We start from the raw sequence: 20,200 nt of genomic DNA on the forward strand, positions 1-20,200 counted from the left end.
ATTAAATCCGACAAAATATATATCCTTAATACCATGTCTACGTTATAGGAATTTTTAATTATTATAATCCATTTGAGTTTTAAAAAACATAGTAATAACATCATTTTTTTCAACACAGTTCAGTTTTTACACGCCTATGCCTTTTCAAAATGCATACAAACTCCAAGAACTATTCAGAATTTTAACTCAACAGACCTTAGAAAGTTAATAACTATACTATTAATGTTAATATATCATCTCTTTAATATAACTTAGGATGCAGAAAATAATGACATCAGTGTATAAATTGTTTCCTATTCTGGTTTTAGTATACACTTGTGCATTTGTTTCCTCTCATCATATTCGTTCTTTTTTTTAATTTTACGGAAGGATAATTACCTTTTCAAGCATTCATGCTAAACAATTACTTTAATATTTCCACAGATTCTTAAGTTTCTTTTCGTACAATGTTTCCAAACTTTACTGTGTATTTTCCATGCAATAAGGACTGCAATATAGCGTTTTGTTTTTTAAACGCAGAATTGATGTTTTTTTTTTTCAATTTAAATACAAGGCATTGTCAGCATTATGAAAAAAAAAACATGTTAAGTAGCAGTCCACCTAAGAATCATGAGGTGGGTGATTTATCGATGTCAGATATTTGAACCAAATTGACTTGCAATATGTAGGATTTAATGGAAAAACAAGAATTAATATAAAAAAAATGAAAAAATGTTTTCACCGTAACAATAGCAACGACCATTTCTTAGCAAGCACCAATTTTTGACTTAAAAACAAAAAAACATCACAATTTGAATGTATTTTTTTATATCTAATGGTGGAAATTTGTCAAACTATATAATTATATTAATGAAGTATGTCTTATGAAAAACAATTTACTATAACGTTTTTCATACAAACTTTGTCCAGACCATAACTGTTTTGTCTCTTGACCTAGACTTCTAATATTTGGTATTTTGGTATATCCTCTCAGGGTAGATTGTTGCAAACCAGAGTGGTAGACTTTTGACCTTGACCTTTAACCTCAAGGTCAAATAACATACAAATTTTGGCAAAATACGATACATAGTTTTATCTGTGCAATTATTAATTGGTCTTTTTACTTATATACATGATCTTTTGCATTTACGTATATCACAACAAGGCAGGGACTAATGTTTTAGGTGGGTGACCTTTGACCTAGACCTTTGGCCCCGAGGACAAATAACACAAAAGTTTTTGCAAAATACCGTAAAAAACTTTGTCTTGGCCATATTGTTTTTTTGTCTTTTACCAAGATATCTGATTTTGGTACGTAAGTAAATCACATTAAGGTAGAGTGCAATGTTCAAGATAGGATAACTTTTGACCTTGACCTTTGACTCCAAGGTCAAATGACATACAGAATTTTGGCCAAATACCATACAAACTTTTGTCTGGTCTAAAATTGTTTTGTCTTTTCACTTAGACATCTGATATTTGGTAAGGGATTATAAAACCTGAAGGCAGGCATCACATACTAGGATGGTTGAAATTTTAATTTGACTTTTGAGCTCATGTTCAAATAACATACCAAAGTTTGACGCCATTCATACAAAATTTGTCCATACCATAACGCTTTTTGTCTTTTGACCCAGACTTCTAATATTTAGTATGTTGGTATATACTCTCAAGGTGGAGTGTTGCGTACCAGAATAGATGAAATTTTACCTTAATCTGTCGCCCCATGCAGGTCCGGGTGTCAAACGAATAGGCCTGCAGCAGCGCTAAGATTGTCGTAAAAGGCGACTAAATAGTGCTCAAAAACCTAGGGGGCTAGGTGCTCTGCCCACAGAGCAACTGGGATGTGCCACAGGTGGTGTTATGGGGTACCCCTGGCATGTTACATGCTTGGGTTGTCAGGCTATAACACGGAAAACCTGACCGCACGTTAAAGAACACTTCTGTGTTATTCGATAGGAGTAGGAACCTTTGCGCTCCACCACAGGAGGCTAAATTGCCCGACCTTACCCATCCCCCCTTTTCCTAGTGGCAATCAAAATTCATCATTTCATGTTCATTTTATCATCCATTTCATGTTCATCGTCTGAATATAGCTGAAATATTGCTGCTCGGACGTTAAACCCCACCAAACAAATAAACAAACCTTAACCTGTCGACATCATGGTCAAATAAGATACACATTTTGGCAAAATACTACCCAAAGTTTTGCTTGTGCCATAACATTTTTGCATTTTTACTAAGATATCTGAAATTTGGTATGTGGGTATTTCACGCTAAGATTGTGTGGTCAAATGACATACACAATTTTGGCTTAAGTTAATGACTGATTTCATACAATATTTTACCTCACAGTATGTCGTAAATGTAAAGAATCACTTGCCCTTTATCACTTGATTGTGCATAACTCCAGTAGCAGTACTAATCTTTTACATCTGTTATAGAATATGTGTTCTCTTAATTTCAAAGGAGAAGAACTCTGAGCTTAAATAATTATACCCCACGCAATGCAGTTGCGCAGGGTTTAATGTGTTTTACCCGTCCGTCTGATCGTCAGTTCATCAGTCTTTCTTAAATTTTCAAGACACTTGCAGATATTGAAATCAAATATTTTTTTATTAATAAGTTCACCATGATAACTTAAAAGCCCAATTTACTTTTCGATAATTTTACCGAAATTACGGGCTTTGTACTTATCAACATTTACAGAAATAACCGTTTTCCTGACATTTTTTCTCTGAACATTTTCACATATTGACATGATTTTTATATAAATTAACCGTGATAACTTACAATACAAGTTTGTATGGTTTCGTTTCGATGAATTTACCGAAATTACGGGCCTTGAACTTAGCAAAATTTACAGAAATAATCGTTTTAAGAACTTTTTTTCCTAAACGCTTGCAGATAATGACATAATAAGTTCATAATGATAAGTTACAGATCAAGTTTACATTTTGTTCCAATACGATGATATTTAATTCAGATTAATTAAAACTTGAATTAATCAAAGTCTGGCGTTTTCAACTAACATTCTGAGTTATATAGTTAGAAGAGGTTGGTTTTCTCATCGTATATTTAAGCTCATCTGGGACGAAGGTCAGTGTGAGCTATTGCCATCACTTTCTGTCCGTTGTAGTTGTCTGTTGTAATTGTTGACTTTTTCAAAAAACTTTTTTAAATTTTATTTTGTTGCAATCTTTTCTAATGCCTATAAAAATCATTTTCAAAAATCTTTTTAAAATTTTATTTTTGTTGCAATCTTTTCTATACCTGAATTAACACTCTAATTCCTAGGTCCTTCTAAATGTATTTCTCTTATAAATCTACCTACATGTTTATGTCTGTGTTCCAACATAGTTGAATATATGGAAGAAATATATAAAGGAATATGCCAAAGCAGACAAAAAAACTTAATTTTTTTGTAAGAACATCACGATTTAGTACTTTTGGTATCATACCTCATTAAATATAAACGGCAGGATTGTATAACTGAAGTCATATACGGATGCATCAAGGATATTGAATTAGCATCCAAGCGAAGTCTGCAACCTATATTTTACATTTCATTGACTGTGTTATTGTTTACTTCTGATCTCATGTATGGGCAATAATAAGTAGGAAGATCATGTAAACTTGTTACTATAAATTAAAGTAGTTCACATTTTACAACTATGCAATTTATTCTTAAATGCCACGACCAAATGAATGTATAATTTTAGGTTACCCATGCTTGGTTCTCACATAGTTTCTAGACAGATATATGTAATAGATGTAGGGTAACAGGCCAGTAAAGAGGCATTTGCTATTTTTAGCTATCCTTGCCAAAGGCCAAATAAGCTTATGCCATCACTTGGCGTCCGTCGTCATCGACAAATTTTCGAAATTCTCCTCCTCTAGATAATTGTGCACAAAATGACCGTTGGGATTTATGATCCGTGAAAAAAAACTTAGCCGCCAATACTAGAAATAGAACAGTGTCTAAAGGCATTTTTGTTTTAAATAACTAAAAAAAAACCGTTGCCTTTAGCGGAATTCTGGCAGGGGATAATATTGTCCAGGATTAAGAGAAAACCTATGCCGAAATTCTACAAACTGATGTAGGAGTTATGACCCCTATAAAAGTTTTTTTTGGCATTCTTCGTATGTACAACTTTGAAAATATTCTCCTCAAAAACAATTGTTCTGTATGGTATTCCACACAAAATAAATGTTGGGATTCTTAACCCATGACAAAAACATAAGCCCTGTTACTAAAAATAGAACATAGGGGTCAGAGGGGAATATTTTGCACACAACTCAAAGGTTGTTGCCCTTTTGTGGAGGGTTATATAGTTCAGCATTATAAGATTGACCAATATTTCACGTTGATGTACTCCCAAACAGTTAGATTGGGGAAACGCTCTCGGACCCATGTGGGGTCTGGGAGCAGCCCAGCCGCTAACAGGACATACTCTGACTGAGTTCGGGTATCCCGAAGGCTGGGCTCCGCTAACTCCAACTACTAACAGATATTTACTAACAGAATCCCCGTAAGGGCCGGTCGTGCGAGATCCGTAAGGATAGTCAAGACCGTAAAAACCCCAATCATCATTGACCAATACCAATATTTTCGAAACGATTCGTCTACTAATGTAGGAGTTATGACTCAAACTGACTGAAACAATTCTTACTTTTTCCACATGTACATGTGCAATTTTGAAAATCTTCCTCTCTAAAACCATTTAAGATCAGTTAATGGAAATAAAGCATATTAATTCTTAAGTGTATTGTGCTCGAAATGACTTGTGTTTTTTTAATCCATTGAAATGTATATGGCTGCTTATACTAAAAATGGAACATAAGGGTCAGAAGAGTTTTTAAAAATAATTCAAAAACTGTTGCCTTCAGCAAAATTCTGGTTCAGGTCATAAAATGCTATTAAAAGCATTTCCTGCATTTGACTATTCAGTTAATACTGTGGTATTATCCCGGAATAGGAACCATAGGCTCCGCCACAAGAGGCTTAACTGCCCGATCCTACCCACCTCTCCCTGTTGCCAGTGGCAGTTGAAATTTGTCGACCCCATTGTCCTTGTTTCCCATCCCTTTTTCTTTTCATCATCATTTCATGTTCATTTTATCATCAATTTCATGTTCACCGTCTGAATATAGCTGAAATATTGCTGCTCGGACGTTAAACCCCAACAAACAAACAAACAAAACAAATACAATAACGACATACTGTGAGGGGAAATATTGCATGAAATCAGTCATGAACTTATTCCAAAATTGTGTATGCCATTTGACCATAAGATCAAAGGTCATGTTCAAAAGTCACACACCTTAATTGGTACATGACACTCAATCTTGGCGTGAAATACACACATATCAAATTTCAGATATCTTAGTAAAAAGGCAAAAAAAGTTATGGCACAGGCAAAACTTTGGTGGTATTTTGCCAAAATGTGTATTTTATTTGACCATGAGGTTGACAGGTTAAATTCAGGTAAAATTTGATCTATTCCGGTACGCAACACTCCACCTTGGGAGGATATTCCAACATACTAAATATTAGAAGTCTGGGTCAAAAGACAAAAAGCGTTATGGTATGGACAAATTTTGTATGAATGGCGTCAAAGTTTGGTATGTTATTTGAACATGAGTCAAGTCAAGTTCAAATGTCAACCATCCTAGTATGTGGTGCCTGGCCATCAGGTTTTATAATCCCATACCAAATATCAGATGTCTAAGTGAAAAGACAAAACAATTTTAGACCAGACAAAAGTTTGTATGGTATTTGGCCAAAATTCTGTATGTCATTTGACCTTGGAGTCAAAGGTCAAGGTCAAAAGTTATCCTATCTTGAACATTGCACTCTACCTTAATGTGATTTACTTACGTACCAAAATCAGATATCTTGGTAAAAGACAAAAAAACAATATGGCCAAGACAAAGTTTTTTACGGTATTTTGCAAAAACTTTTGTGTTATTTGTCCTCGGGGCCAAAGGTCTAGGTCAAAGGTCACCCACCTAAAACATTAGTCCCTGCCTTGTTGTGATATACGTAAATGCAAAAGATCATGTATATAAGTAAAAAGACCAATTAATAATTGCACAGATAAAACTATGTATCGTATTTTGCCAAAATTTGTATGTTATTTGACCTTGAGGTTAAAGGTCAAGGTCAAAAGTCTACCACTCTGGTTTGCAACAATCTACCCTGAGAGGATATACCAAAATACCAAATATTAGAAGTCTAGGTCAAGAGACAAAACAGTTATGGTCTGGACAAAGTTTGTATGAAAAACGTTAAGAAGAAAAAAGTCCTTACAGGGGGTGATTTTGGGTGCAGATGAGCAAAAAAAAAAAAAGATATGCTACATATTTTTTGTTTTTGATATGTTTTTAGTGGAGAGCACCTACAATACATCCATGCATACATTTAATTAATATCTTCTTGCTCTTGTTAGCAAAACGGGTCTGAACATAGCCTATTTTCGTACATTTCAAATTGTCAAAAATTATGAATTTTTGTTGCTATGGTAACCAGATCTAAACCAATCTGATTGCTTTGTACTTTATAGTAAATTGTTTTTCATAAGACATACTTCATTAATATAATTATACAGTTTGACAAATTTCCACCATTAGACATAAAAAAAAATACATTCAAATTGTAATGTTTTTTTTTGTGTTTTTAGGCCCAAAATTGGTGGTTGCTAAGGAATGGTCGTTGCTATTGTTACGATGTTAAAAATTTTTCATTTTGTTATATTAATTCTTGTTTTTTCATTAAATCCTACATATTGCAAGTCAATTTGGTTCAAATGCCTGCCATCTATAAATCACCCACTGTATGATTCTTAGGTGGACTGCTCTATGGATTAAGTAGCAGTCCGCCTAAGAATCATGCAATTTGCACTGAAAGTGAGTTATTGATGTCCGCTATTTTATCAAAATTGACTTTAAATGAGTTGGATATATAAGAAAAACAATGTATAAAATGAAAAAAATAAAAACGTTTTAACCGTTACCATAGCAATAACCACTCCTTAGCAACCACTAATTTAGGGCCTAATAATCACAAAAACATCACAATTCGAATGTGTTTTTTATATTTAATGGTGGAAATTTACCAAACTAAATAATTATATTAATGAAGTGTGTCTTATGGAAAACAATTTACTATAAAGTACAAAGCAATCTGATTGGTTAAGATCTGGTTACCATAGCAACCAAAATTCTTAATTTTTGACAATTTGAAATGTACGAAAATAGGTTATGTTCAGACCCGTTTTGCTAACAAGAGCAAGAAGATATCAATTAAATGTATGCATGGATGTGTAGTAGATGCTCTCCACTGAAACATATCAAAAATAAAAATATGTAGCATATCTTTGTTTTCTGCTCATTTGGACCTTAAATCACCCCCATGAAGATTTTTCTTCCTCTTAACGCTTTTCAAACAAACATTGTCCAGATCATAACTTTTTTGTTTTTTTGACCAAGACTTCTAATATTTGGTATGTTGGTATATCCTCTCGGGGCGGAGTGTCGCGTACCAGCGTGGGTGACCTTTGACCTTGACCTTTAAACTCAAGGTCAAATAACATACAAATTTGGGCAAAATACGATGCACAATTTTCCATTACTTTTTGGTCTTTGTACTTAGATATCAGACCTGTTTGACATTTAAGTAAATCACACCAAGTTAGAGTGAAATGTTCTAGATTCGATGACCTTTGACCTTGGCCTTTGACTCCTAGGTCAAATGACATGCAAAAGTTTGGCCAAATATCAAAGAAACTTTTGGCCGGGCATAATTTTTTTTTCTTTATACAACTGATATTTGGTATGATGTTATGTTTTCTCAAGACGAGGCGTCTTGTACTAGATTGGTTCACATTTGAACTTGACCTTTGAACTAATGGTCAAATAACATATCAACTTTTGACTTGATAAGTGTTAATGAGAACAGATGTCATATGACTGATAATAAATTGTATTATTAATTTCTGTATCTTGAGAGAATTCCATCAGACCCAAGAATAATATTTCTTGTTTTTGTTGATCAACTCTTGACAATATATCCCATTTCCATTTTTTAACTACTGTTTTGCTGAAATGCACATCTTCTTATCAAAATGTCCTAGGATTACATTCTTTTGATTTCCGCAAGAATCTATGTTTCCATAATTACCCTTGTAAACATGAACATGTAGGTTCTTGTTTACAGAATATTTCAAAATGTTTTAAAATTTTGTTGTTTAAACATAATGTCACAATACTGTGACTTACTCAACATGGAATTTTGTGCCAGAAATTTAGATAAGAACAATTCGAAAATCAACATTTATCATATATCATACCCACTCGGGTACGCAACACTCTACCCCTAGAGGATATACCAACATACCAAATATTAGAAGTCTAGGTCAAAAGACAAAAAAGGTATGGTCTGGACAAAGTTTGTATAAAAAGCGTTAAGAAGAAGAAAAGTCTCTATGGGGGTGATTTAAGGCCCAAATGAGCAAAAAACAAAGATATGCTACATATTTTTATTTTTGATATGTTTCAGTAGAGGGCACCTACTACACATCCATGCATACATTTGGGTAATATCTTTTTGCTCTTGTTAGCAAAATGGGTCTAAACATAGCCTATTTTCGTATATTTCAAATTGTCAGAAATTAAGAATTTTGGTTGCTATGGTAACCAGATCTTAACCAATCAGATTGTTTTGTACATTATTGTAAATTGTTTTCCATAATACATACTTCATTAATATAATTATTTAGTTTGGTAAATTTCCACCATTAAATATAAAAAAATACATTCAAATTGTGACATTTTGGTGATTATTAGGCCCTAAATTGGTGGTTGCTATGGTAACGGTGCAAACATTTTTCTTTTTTTTTCATTTTATTCATTGTTTTTTTTTCTGATATATCAAACTGATTTAAAGTCAATTTAGATAAAATATCTGACATCAATAAATCACTTTCAGTGAAAATTGCATGATTCTTAGGCGGACTGCTACATAAGAAACCTCAATGACACAACCACAGACAGAAGTAGATATATATACAATAAAAACAAACACCAAACAGATACCGCCTAGCTACCAGAATGACTCACAACCATAGAAGTAGGCATACACAACAACAACAAACAGCACAAATGTACAAAAATCTACATTTCTAAGTTTAGTCTTGTTACTTTTACGTACGTTCTACCTAATAATATGACATTGGAAGTTAAGCCATAGAGATAACACAGTGGTTTATAATGACCGATATGACATAAATCTACCACTTACTTCTCGGTCATGACAAGACTAAATCAGTTTGGTTTGTTGACTTCTGTTGCCACAATATCCTTTGGATTTTTCTTTAACCATGGTAAAGTATAGTATTGTCATTAGCTTCTTACCGTATTCCGATATCTCTTTATCTAAACGTCAAAAAAAAGTAAAATTATTTTGTTGCTTACATATCTATAAATATCACAAAAGCGTTCAATCACTTTTTTTGCGTGATATAAAAGTTATATTGAGTATCCAAAGTCTGCTAAGAAAACATTTATATGTAGTGATATGTATAGAAAGAAAAAATATATATTAATTTCTGAGTATTTCAGATTATTAAAGGTTCTGATTTACAACTACATATTATAAGTACCCTCAACTCAGGGCAACGACAATCTAGACCATGTTGAACATTTCAACTAATCATACTCGTGTAACTTATCAGTTTCTTATTTACAATTTTGCTTTCGTACCCTCTGTTTTTTTTATCATGTCAACGGCTTAACAAAAGTGCTTACGATACATTTTCAATTTAGTATACCAAAATCACAGATTTTTAAGTAGCACTCCAGCTAAGGATCATGCAAAATGTGATTCATGGGTAAAAAGCCTACATATTGTTATTTTTTATATTTTGTTTGAAATGTCATAGTAAACAGAAATTAACATGTGGTTTTTCATATAACCCGTGCTCTTAGGAGATAAAAATTATATAGAATGCACTGTAGATTTCAAAATTAAGGGAGAAAACTCTGAAATGGCGCTCAAATACAATAGAATCTACTGGATTTTCAATGTGGATTATCTCCTAAGAGCAGGCAGATTTGAATGAATAATTACACATTTCATAGTATAGACCCATCAAAAAACTTAATTACAAAGATAAAAATATGTAGTCTTTTTGGAGTGTATCGCATTTTCAGATTTTGCATGATTCTTGCAAAGACAGTTACTTAAAAATTTACGTCATTTTTTTGTTATTTATTTTTTAGTTGGTGCAAAGTAATTGAAATTTATTATTAAAAATATTTGAATACTATTACTACAATTCTTGTTCTCTATCTATATTTCAGATACTAATTGGGACAATCTAAGAGGTATACATTTTTATCTTTACCTTTCAAATTCAAAGGCATGATTTTACAAGAAATTTGTCGACTCAGAGACAAACCCATTTACTCGTACTTAGTTCTCGAAATATTGTTAATGAACTGTCAAAAACATCAATTATAAAAGTTAGAAATAAAAAAAAACACTTGACAGTAGAACTTTATCTTGAATAACATCATAAGTACTTAAGTATTTTTTAGCTTTAGAAGTTACAATCGTATTATACATGTTGTACACACTTTTACAATTAACATACTTACTTGTATTTGAAAGTTACTTGGGGTGTGAATCCATTTAGCAGAAACACATATGTAGCAATGCCACTGACAGAATCTGATGCCAAAGCAAAGGGATTCCAGAAAATCTCAGACTGTGGAGGTATTGTTTTAAACTAAGGTCTTTTTTCTGAATGGTTTTGCTTTACACATAACCAAAATAGCAAAACCTTGCTACCTTGCCTGTTAAACGCGTTTCATTTGGTATATAATCATGAATCTACTTATTATTTTCATCATGTTACTGTCTGCCTGTTTTAATATAAACGAAACAAATGAATTAATCTTCAAAATGGGATTGATTTGATTTCATCCAAAAAAAAAAAGACTTTGTTTTTAATATCAGTGAAACTTGTTTAAATCTGTTCTCTCTTGGAATTTCAAAATTGACTTGATTTAGACAGGTGTTCGGTTTACCTAGGATCAAAATACATTTAAATTGGGTTAAAGGGATATGTTTGGTCTACAAAGATTTTGAATTAGTCATGCTTTGGTTTAGACAGGTTTCACTGTACAGCTAATATTTATACATTTATGTATCGGTGTTCTTGATTTATTGTTTCCGCCGTGCCTTACTCACAGATTCCATTGGTTTACTCGGACGACGTTATGTAAAAGACAATGACTACGCAGTCATTCTTATCTACGATGTACAGGGTTATATTGCTGGTATCTCGGCAGCTGTAAGCCGTACTTTATCTTATTAAGCCTTATATGAATAATGAAATACCTATATATGTGTTTTGTTTAATGAAGTATCAAATATACATTCTTCCATAACCTTCATGCTATTTAGTATGTGATTAAAAGTGGTAAATGTATGTTTTATGCAAAAAAAAAAAGGCGCTTTAACTTGCTAACTGTATCTCATTAGTTTTTTTAATAACTAGTTTCAAGTGAAGCTAAATAGCCATCCGATTTTGGGTGTTTTCTTTGTAAGGTATCCGCGGAAAAAATGCTTTTGTGTCTGTAACATTTTTACTTCTAAGAAAACAAAACCTTTGTGAAGCTTTTATATTTTCTTGTGTTTTTGTTTAGGTACCAAACAGCGCCCAATACCCATCAGCTTTTCTAAAAAACCATCCATTTGTGATGTACAATAACATGCAACATATTTCTGCATACTTCGTCAATCCAGGTGTTGTATACATTATTTGCTTTCTAAAGTTTAAAGTTTTTTTGTTTTCATTGTCAAACAGAAAGAGAATATTGCTAATAAACCATCAGTGAACTATTAAAATAAGTTTTAAAATGTGAATGTAACTCAATATTTTACTTATTAGCATACTTAAACATACATGCAAAATAAATAATTCTTTAAAATTTGTTTTTTTTTTAGCAATTATATGTACCACTGGTAGATCTAGTGACCAATACCACCAGCAAGGGGTAGGCACCGACCTCTACATACAGAATGGAACTAACTCTCTGACCGATTCCATCAAGATCCCCCATCAAGAATCTGGAATACCTGCTACACAATGGACAAAGGGAAAATGTTTCCCATCAATGGGTAACGTATTATTGTGTATTTGTTTTGATATAAAGAATTTGTTGACATCAGTTCTAAAGCATGTATTTCTTTTTAAGTAGCACTCCAGCTAAGAATCATGCAAATTGTGATACATGGTTTGAAAGCCTACATATTTTTTATTTTTTGATATTTTGTTAAAAATGCTTTAGTAAACAAAAGTTAACATTTGGTTTTTCATATAACTCGTGCTCTTTGGAGATAAAAAATTGTATAGAATGCACTGTAGAATTCGAAAGTAAATGACACTAAAATACAATAGAATCTATTGGATTTTCAATGTTGATTATCTCCTAAGAGCAGGCAGATTTGAATGAATAATTACACTTTTCATAGTATAGACCCATAAAACAACTTAATTACAAACATAAAAATGTGTAGTCTTTTTTGGAGTGTATCACATTTTTCAGATTTTGCATGATTCTTACAAAGACAGCTATTTGATTTGTTAATAGTAATCTAACAGATGATTTACATATTTAAATTCTGTGTATTTGTTTAAAGTTAAATACTTAAATGGTTTTTAAACTAGAAGTTCACGTTTCACTTTAATGTATCATTTAGGTGTTCATTACTGGTTTAACTTAAGAAAGGATATGAGTTGTGACGAATTCTATCCAGTCTTTTTGCTGTATAATGGTGGACAACTGAACGCATTTGGCTGGGCATTCCAAGCACCACTGACGTCACCCAGAGTAGAACATCCACCAAAAAGCTCCATTTCTGTAAGATTATCTCATAATTAGGTCAACCTTCAGAAGAAGAGATTAAGAAATGAATAACATGTAAAACCATTGCAAAATCCTAAATTGATATTTCTCGTTAATAGATAATAGCACGTTGAACATTTGTAGCAATCATTTTTCGTGAATTCAATGGAAACACTTTATTTAATGGGTTCATTATGAAAAAAATGCATATTTTATTGAGGGTGTTACGTAAGAAATCAATCAGTTCGTAAAGAGAGTTATGTTTATTCTCCACAGTCATTCAATAACAAATGTTTCGTTGCTTCCACAGGCCTTTATGAATCCAGTTCCTGAATGTATATACCAAGCATCAGCTTTATCTACACTCCATATTTACTTGACGAACAATCCTGCCTTGGACACATGTTAATTTTATTCTCAATAAACCATGAAATTTTTTTCTCTACATTTTAAATGCACATATCAATGTTATACATGACAGTAACACACATTCGAAAACAGGATTATGTTGCTACAAGATTGAGGTCATCACTACAGAAGTTTAATGGTTGTCACCATGAACTCGTGGGTCGTTACGGTATATCCATGAGAACCGATTTGTTCAATGTGTCATAGATTTCCTTATCTCTTTCGTCTACCACGGGCTTGAATTTTCATGAGCAACTCGCCGGATGTTTCTAGAAAAGCAGAGAGAACGCTTACCCTACTGGTGCACCTGACCCATACTCCCAGTTTTTAGCTCACCTAACCCAAAAGGGCCATGTGAGCTATTTCCATCACTTAGCGTCCGCCTTCGTCGACAACAATTTATTCAAACATCGTCGCCTATTGACCAATTATAACCAAACTTAGTACGAATGTTCTTTAAGGTGTTCTACATTTAAATGATATGGAGATGTTTGGTCTGTCGAAAAACATGGCCGATGTTACTTAATACAGAACAAAGGGGTCAGACAGAAGTTGTTTGCATATATCACCAAAACCGCAAGGTTTTGCCAAATCCTGACTTGGTGTAAAAGTGTTTAACATGATGAGATCTGTCTGTGGTACATCTGTTTAGCTATTTTTGAGTTATTGTCATAATTCGACATCTGTTTTTAAAGTAATTGCTTTAAAAAAAAATCCCCTCCGAAACTGCTTTTTAATTCTTCTTTTACAATAAATATGCTATACATGCGTTTCATGTTTTAACCTCACATCAGCAACATTAGAATAAAATATTTAAAATAATCTAAATCCAGAAATTATTTGTATACAAAAAGTACACTATTAAAAGAGGAAGCCAAATCCATCACCGAGAGGCTCTACCATGTACGATACAAGGAATGAAGCATCAGTGCTGTAGGTACTTTGTAATAGTGTTAAGGTACTTCAATTCGTGGATACCAAATCTCGTGGATTAGGGAAGAATCATAAGTTTATGGATTCTTGAATTCGTGGTTTTGAGGTTTTCAGGATACACATCAATAAGAATCTCATTTTTTGTTTGGCTTTCCCACGAAAACCAACAAAAGTTGGTACACCACGAACAATAGCATATATTCACAGTTCTGTAAATTTTGATAAATAAAATCTATAAAATTTGATATTAAATGGGGTTAAACGAGTCTTACTCCTGAATTGATGAATACCCCGAAGACCTGCGGTCCACAAGCAGTAGCATCGACCCAGTGGTTAATACATGTCAGTTGCTGTAAAAATCAAGCAGTAGGTGAACATGCTTTGATAAAAACATCATTTTGTAAGTAAAATTTGACTATTTGCACAATCAAGGAAAAAGAAAATTTTCCCCTATTATTTTGGTAAATCGAGTTAGAATTTCATTGTATTGCATTTTAAAACCAGTGCTAATAATTCACATGTGTGTACCTCTTTATCTTAACGTTAAATATTTGTCTTTTGATATAAAGCTGATAAAACAGGCGAATTTTAATTCTTATTCGTGTAAAATGGAGGTGATCTAAATTGAAAAGTCATTAAAACAATTCATTAGATCTTAGGAAAGGAAGATGAAGGATGAAAGTATACATGCTAATATTCATACGACACCTTACATTACTCAGTTCAAATTCTATTTTTCTTGTTCGTTCTTTTTTTTCTGTTCAAACATGCAAGTCGAAAAGACACCATACAAATATCTAGTCATCAGAAATATCCAAAATGTCCAAGTATGGCAATTTTGTTAGACAATGCTTAGATTAACATGTTACAACTCCTCTGTAAATTACACTAATAGATAGACAACAAAATGATATTCAAGAACACTGTAGCAATAACTTGTCCACTGATACATATCAACAGATTTTTGTAGAACTGAGGGATATAAAACTTGTTTCCCTAAAGGTGTGAACAACTTGAAGGAATAGTTTATATGTGGCCATCATACTTATTCTTAAAGAAGTAAGTATATTGTGACGTGTACATCGATATATGTCTAAGACACACTGTTTTGGCCTTTACATTAACTGTTCTAGTCATCCAGAATTCTTACTAAGCTAACTGAATTTGTCAGGTCTATTCATGTCAAAACCTTGACAAAAATATTTATTTTAAATATTTTCGGAATGGTTCTATTTATTTTAACCCCCTCCTTGCAAACAAAGTTTGTCAGTTATTTAGGAATTCCCCTGTATGTTGCTCTATCCCTAAAAACATATTGCCATTATCTCCGAAATCACTTTCTGGATTCAGATGAGATTTTGTAGGAAGATTATTCATCATATACTGAAAACTAGACAGCAAGAGGAATTTAAAACAGCGATAAATTATGGACAAATTCAATAGAGTCGAGAAGAGTGGATAACCTAAATACAATAACTCGTGCAAATACGATTGAAGATTGAAACTTGCTAAATCTGGGATTATTTAGTACTTGCAATCTTATTTTTGTTTCTCACTTCCTTAAATGAGTTATCCTAATATACATCTCCATTGTGCATATGTACACTGAAAACATACAGTATTGACTTTGTTTAATTTAATGGTTCGGAATTTTTAAATGAAACTCTTTCTTGATGTTTCCTCACTTGTAATTGTCCCTATGGGATATCAAAGGCACCAGGATTTGAGCGGGAATCAAAATAATATATGTTTAACATAAGGATAATTACTAGACAAGGAAATAGACACAAACAACAAAGAAAATAAAATAATCAAAATAACACATAGAAAGAACCAAAAATATTAAGTAAATGAGAAACCAGGACTCCACAAAAACTGGGAGCATGGACCAGGTTCACAAGAAGTTGAGGCGTATTCTGCTTTTTTAGAAACATCCGCCTAGTTGCTCATAAAATGTCAAGTCCAGGGTAGACGAAAGAAGAATAGTAAACCATATGACACGTTGAACTAATCGGTAATTATGTTACAGATGGGTGGACCATCGCGATCCCCGAGTTCATGATGACGACTATAAAGTATTTGTGGCGATAACTTCAATTTTGCAGTAAGTTACCCATTTTTAGAAGCATATATATAAGATTCTGTGCTCGGTTATAAAAAGCTCGCGCAGTTACGACAAGCTCTAAGATAACGTATTAGTTGTGATATGAAAACTCCATACGCAGGTCCTGATGTTATGTTCCCAAATATGTACGTACATTTGACAATACTGACTGAAAAGTCATCAGGTTTGTAGTTAGGTTTGGTCATGAGATTTCTCTTTCCATCGATCTCCCAGAGTAGGTCAAGGTATGAATCTGACTACATATTGTCTGTAGTGTTCATTTGCTTCTGTATATTTATAAGATGATTTGGTCATTTTTTTAAAAAGTATGTATAATCTGTACCAAGTACTACGTATTTGTATCTAGAAGTTCCATCTTTTTTTAGAGTAACAACGATGTGTTATGCTTTTGAGTCAACTGTAGATCGTAAATAGTAGTACAATGAGTTGAAAAATCATATGTCTTGATGGTATTATAATTCGATAATAATCACGCATTGAGGGTTTCCAGAAGATCTTTCGAATTTTGTCTAAAATTGATACCACTAGAGAACTATTCACTAACATCATTCGTGGGTATTAACGTTCATTGTTTCAAAATTAATATGCATTCTATAGGGTACAAAATAAATTTTGATGGTACTTATTTTCCTGCTTTTCTGTCCGGTCCGAAAATAGAGAAACTTAGTACACTGCGAAAATTATTACTTTTACAGTGTCTCTTCTTTGAAGAGTGTGGAAGCCGTGTATGTCTTATTACTACTAATATGTTTTATATTCATATGTGAAGTGGTCCATTGAATACTTGTTTCGCTTCCATCCAAGTTATATTTTAAACATACTTTTAAGGATAGCATGGCGTCCAAAACGATATCCGATATTTGTGACATCTGTGACGCAAGGTACAAAAAATCACCGGCAGTGAAATGGTGTCCTGACTGTGAGGAAAATCTCTGTGAAATTTGTCATTGCAACCATTCAGTATCTAAGTTATCGAGCTTCATGCGGTAATAGATATTGAACATTTCAGACAACTTTCAAATTTTACAATAGAAACGAAAGCCTTCTGTGATAAATATAATAAAATGAAATACACAAACACCTTCTGGGTGTTCTGCACCCAGCATAACACATTTGGCTGCCCTGCATGTATAAACATTTCGGGTAAGCATATAGTAATTGCTTCGAGTTCTTGGTCCTTGGCGATATTGTGAAGACATAAAAAACTTCACCCCTTTTTCAGACTGTTAAAGAAAGCCCAATCTAAAGATCAACCTTCTGATAATTATCGACGACCGTGAGTTAAATGTTAAAGAAGTACACGATCAGCAAGATAATAATAAAGAAAGAAGTTATTCAGTTTCGTAAACAGATATCAGTTAAATTGATTAACCTAGAAAAGCGGATTCTTGATGAGTTAAACCAGAAAGTAGAACAGAAAACAACTAATTTGAAATCTGAAATAAAGAAACTTGAACAAACTTTAGAAAAGGTAAAAAAAGATATACAAGAAACGAATGCAACAAAAAAGTATGCTTCCAATTTTAAGACGTGATTAGGGTGCAAAGCCATGGAAACTGAAGTTGCCAGGGACACTAATTTACTTCAAAGCATGGAAAAAATGACGGAAATCGTAAGCGGACTGCAATTAAACTTTAATGGGACCATAAAATACTGATATTTTGCAGGACATTTCAAAGTTTGGGTTGATCTTTATATAACCAGGGAATTATAATATCAAGGTTTTTGACATCGGAGGCTCGAAAAACATCCACAAAAGTTTTCAACCGTTACAAGAAACTCATTCTCAAATACAGATATAACTGTAAACGATTATTTCATGCGGGTTTTTCCCATCTTATATTTTATGGTAATAATCTTTACAAAGCACAGAAAGCTCAATACTCACACAATAAAATGACTTAACCGTTGAATAGACTAATTCGTAAGGGAAGCAGTTATGATAGTGTTGTCAAATCGTTATGGCATTTTTTTTCTAACGTTGCATGCGATGAGAACATAACTTTTCGTAGGTTTAAACTGGTTCAGAGATGGCACGTCAGTTAACTGGTAGTAGTCATTTTTTTTGCATTTGTAATCAGTTTCTTATTTCTGTTTTAACAAGAGACTTAGACCTTTTTGATCTGTTTGTTATGTGTGTTTAATTGTGTAATATGATTTCTACAGTGGCCAGAGTTTAAAACGGAGAGGGTGTGATGACGCCAAAGTACTTTTACACTGCCGCTTTTTGTTCGCCTGTTCCAAGTCAGGAATTACCAGCCTCTGTATGTCGTCTTTCGTTTTCACTTTTAGTTTTCTTTTATGTTACTGGAGTCTATAGGGGCAAAAATTTCGCCGCACCTGTGAATAATATTATTTTTTTGGCCAGCTGCAGTGGTTGTTGTCTCTTTGACCTATTCAATATATCCATATTATGCAAAATATGAACCCTGGAGTATCTTTGCTTAGGAAAGAAATGACTACCCCTATCCCACGGGAAGTCACTTAAATTGACATATTTTTCATTGTCAAAGCCCCTGGAGTATTTATGATTCACTAAAAATGGCATATTTGATATTTTCTGTATAGCATTATCGCAATTGATATTGCTACTCTTCTTTTGGTGATTTGTGGCAATATTCATCATCCGGTTTTATTAAATATTGCTAAAAATGTGATTTTCAAATTTTCAATGAAAAGACTTATAAATTCGACTATGAAAGTTATTGTACGATGGGAATATCTCCAATTTGCTATCATTCGATGGATAATTATATTTTCTACATTCTGAAACCTAGACAAACTCATTTTTATCTAAGAATTTTTTTCAAATTCAGATATAATCTCTATCCCTAAGATAAGTGGTTTTAATATAAAAGAAAATGGTCATTCACATCATAACATCACTGTAAAACGCATATTTGGGCAATATAATGAAGATAATGATATATCAAACATATCTACGAAATTCATAGGCTGTGGTTTTCGTTTTGGGATTTCAGATATTACAAAATCACAGAAAGGTGATTTTCGGAATTGTAGGTTTTCATCTATTTCATCTTTTATTGCCATTGTTTTCAAAATACCGTAAATAAAACAAACTTTTATATGACACACTACATTTATACAGTATCTTATATTTCAAATAAGCCAAAATAATAATGTTTTGAACTTTTACAAATTCATTTAAGAAAAAAAAGTATCATTCAAAAGAGCTGCTGGAGTATCAATTGTGATAGAACTGAACAGAAAATATCAAATATGTCATTTTTAATGAAGCATATATACTTCATGGGTTTTGACTTTGAAACATATGTCAATTTAAGCAATTTCACGTTGGATAAGGGATAAACACAGTGTCCAGTGATAAATGTTTGGAAATAATAAACATCACCCTATACATTTTTGAAGATTTTGAGATACTGGACGAATGATCAATGGGTTTGAGTATTACAACAAGACATTGATATGTTGTGTTCTTGGTAAAGGTGTCTTATTGGTAGATACGTAATGCAATATCAATAAAATGCTTGAAGTATTGTAGTCTGGAGTTGTATTAACATATTAACAAAATGACAGACATTTACTCTTGGAAAAAAGACACACACAACAAAGAACAAATAATAACCGGAATAACACGCAATTAGACAATATCAAAAGGTTATGATTTACAATCATGATTCTGGTTGCTCGTTTACTACTGTTTCGCTGTACGTGTTTTTGTTTTGTTTTATTTGTTTTATTTGTACATGTTCTTTTGCATGTGTGTTTATTTTCCATGTCTAGTCCTTATCTTTGTAATATGTTCTTTTGACTTTCGCTCGAACTTTATAGTTCCCTTGATACCTTTCAACAGACACC

The 20,200-nt window shown here is 32.7% G+C and overlaps 1 protein-coding gene across 1 annotated transcript; it reads left to right on the top strand.

Moving 5' to 3' along the window:
• The first annotated feature begins 9,225 nt into the window (after positions 1-9,225).
• LOC148621516 (uncharacterized) lies at positions 9,226-13,331 on the top strand. Its single transcript, XM_088575991.1, has 8 exons — positions 9,226-9,362; positions 10,342-10,365; positions 10,652-10,756; positions 11,236-11,336; positions 11,692-11,791; positions 11,993-12,166; positions 12,749-12,909; positions 13,205-13,331. Exons 1-8 carry the CDS (start codon positions 9,290-9,292, stop codon positions 13,301-13,303), a joined length of 837 nt encoding a protein of 278 aa, XP_088432117.1. The 5' UTR covers positions 9,226-9,289; the 3' UTR covers positions 13,304-13,331.
• The last annotated feature ends 6,869 nt before the right edge of the window (positions 13,332-20,200 follow it).

The sequence above is a fragment of the Perna viridis genome, chromosome 3 (assembly GCF_037379345.1).
Source record: "Perna viridis isolate PV_CMFRI_1.1 ecotype Kerala chromosome 3, ASM3737934v1, whole genome shotgun sequence".
Classification (NCBI taxonomy): domain Eukaryota; kingdom Metazoa; phylum Mollusca; class Bivalvia; order Mytilida; family Mytilidae; genus Perna; species Perna viridis.

Excerpts from the sequence above, each read along its gene's own strand:
- LOC148621516 (XM_088575991.1), top strand. The coding sequence starts at position 9,290 with ATGACAAGACTAAATCAGTTTGGTTTGTTGACTTCTGTTGCCACAATA. Across the intron at positions 9,363-10,341 it reads TGGATTTTTCTTTAACCATG|ATACTAATTGGGACAATCTA; the intron begins GTAAAGTATAGT and ends TCTATATTTCAG. Across the intron at positions 11,337-11,691 it reads TTGCTGGTATCTCGGCAGCT|GTACCAAACAGCGCCCAATA; the intron begins GTAAGCCGTACT and ends GTTTTTGTTTAG.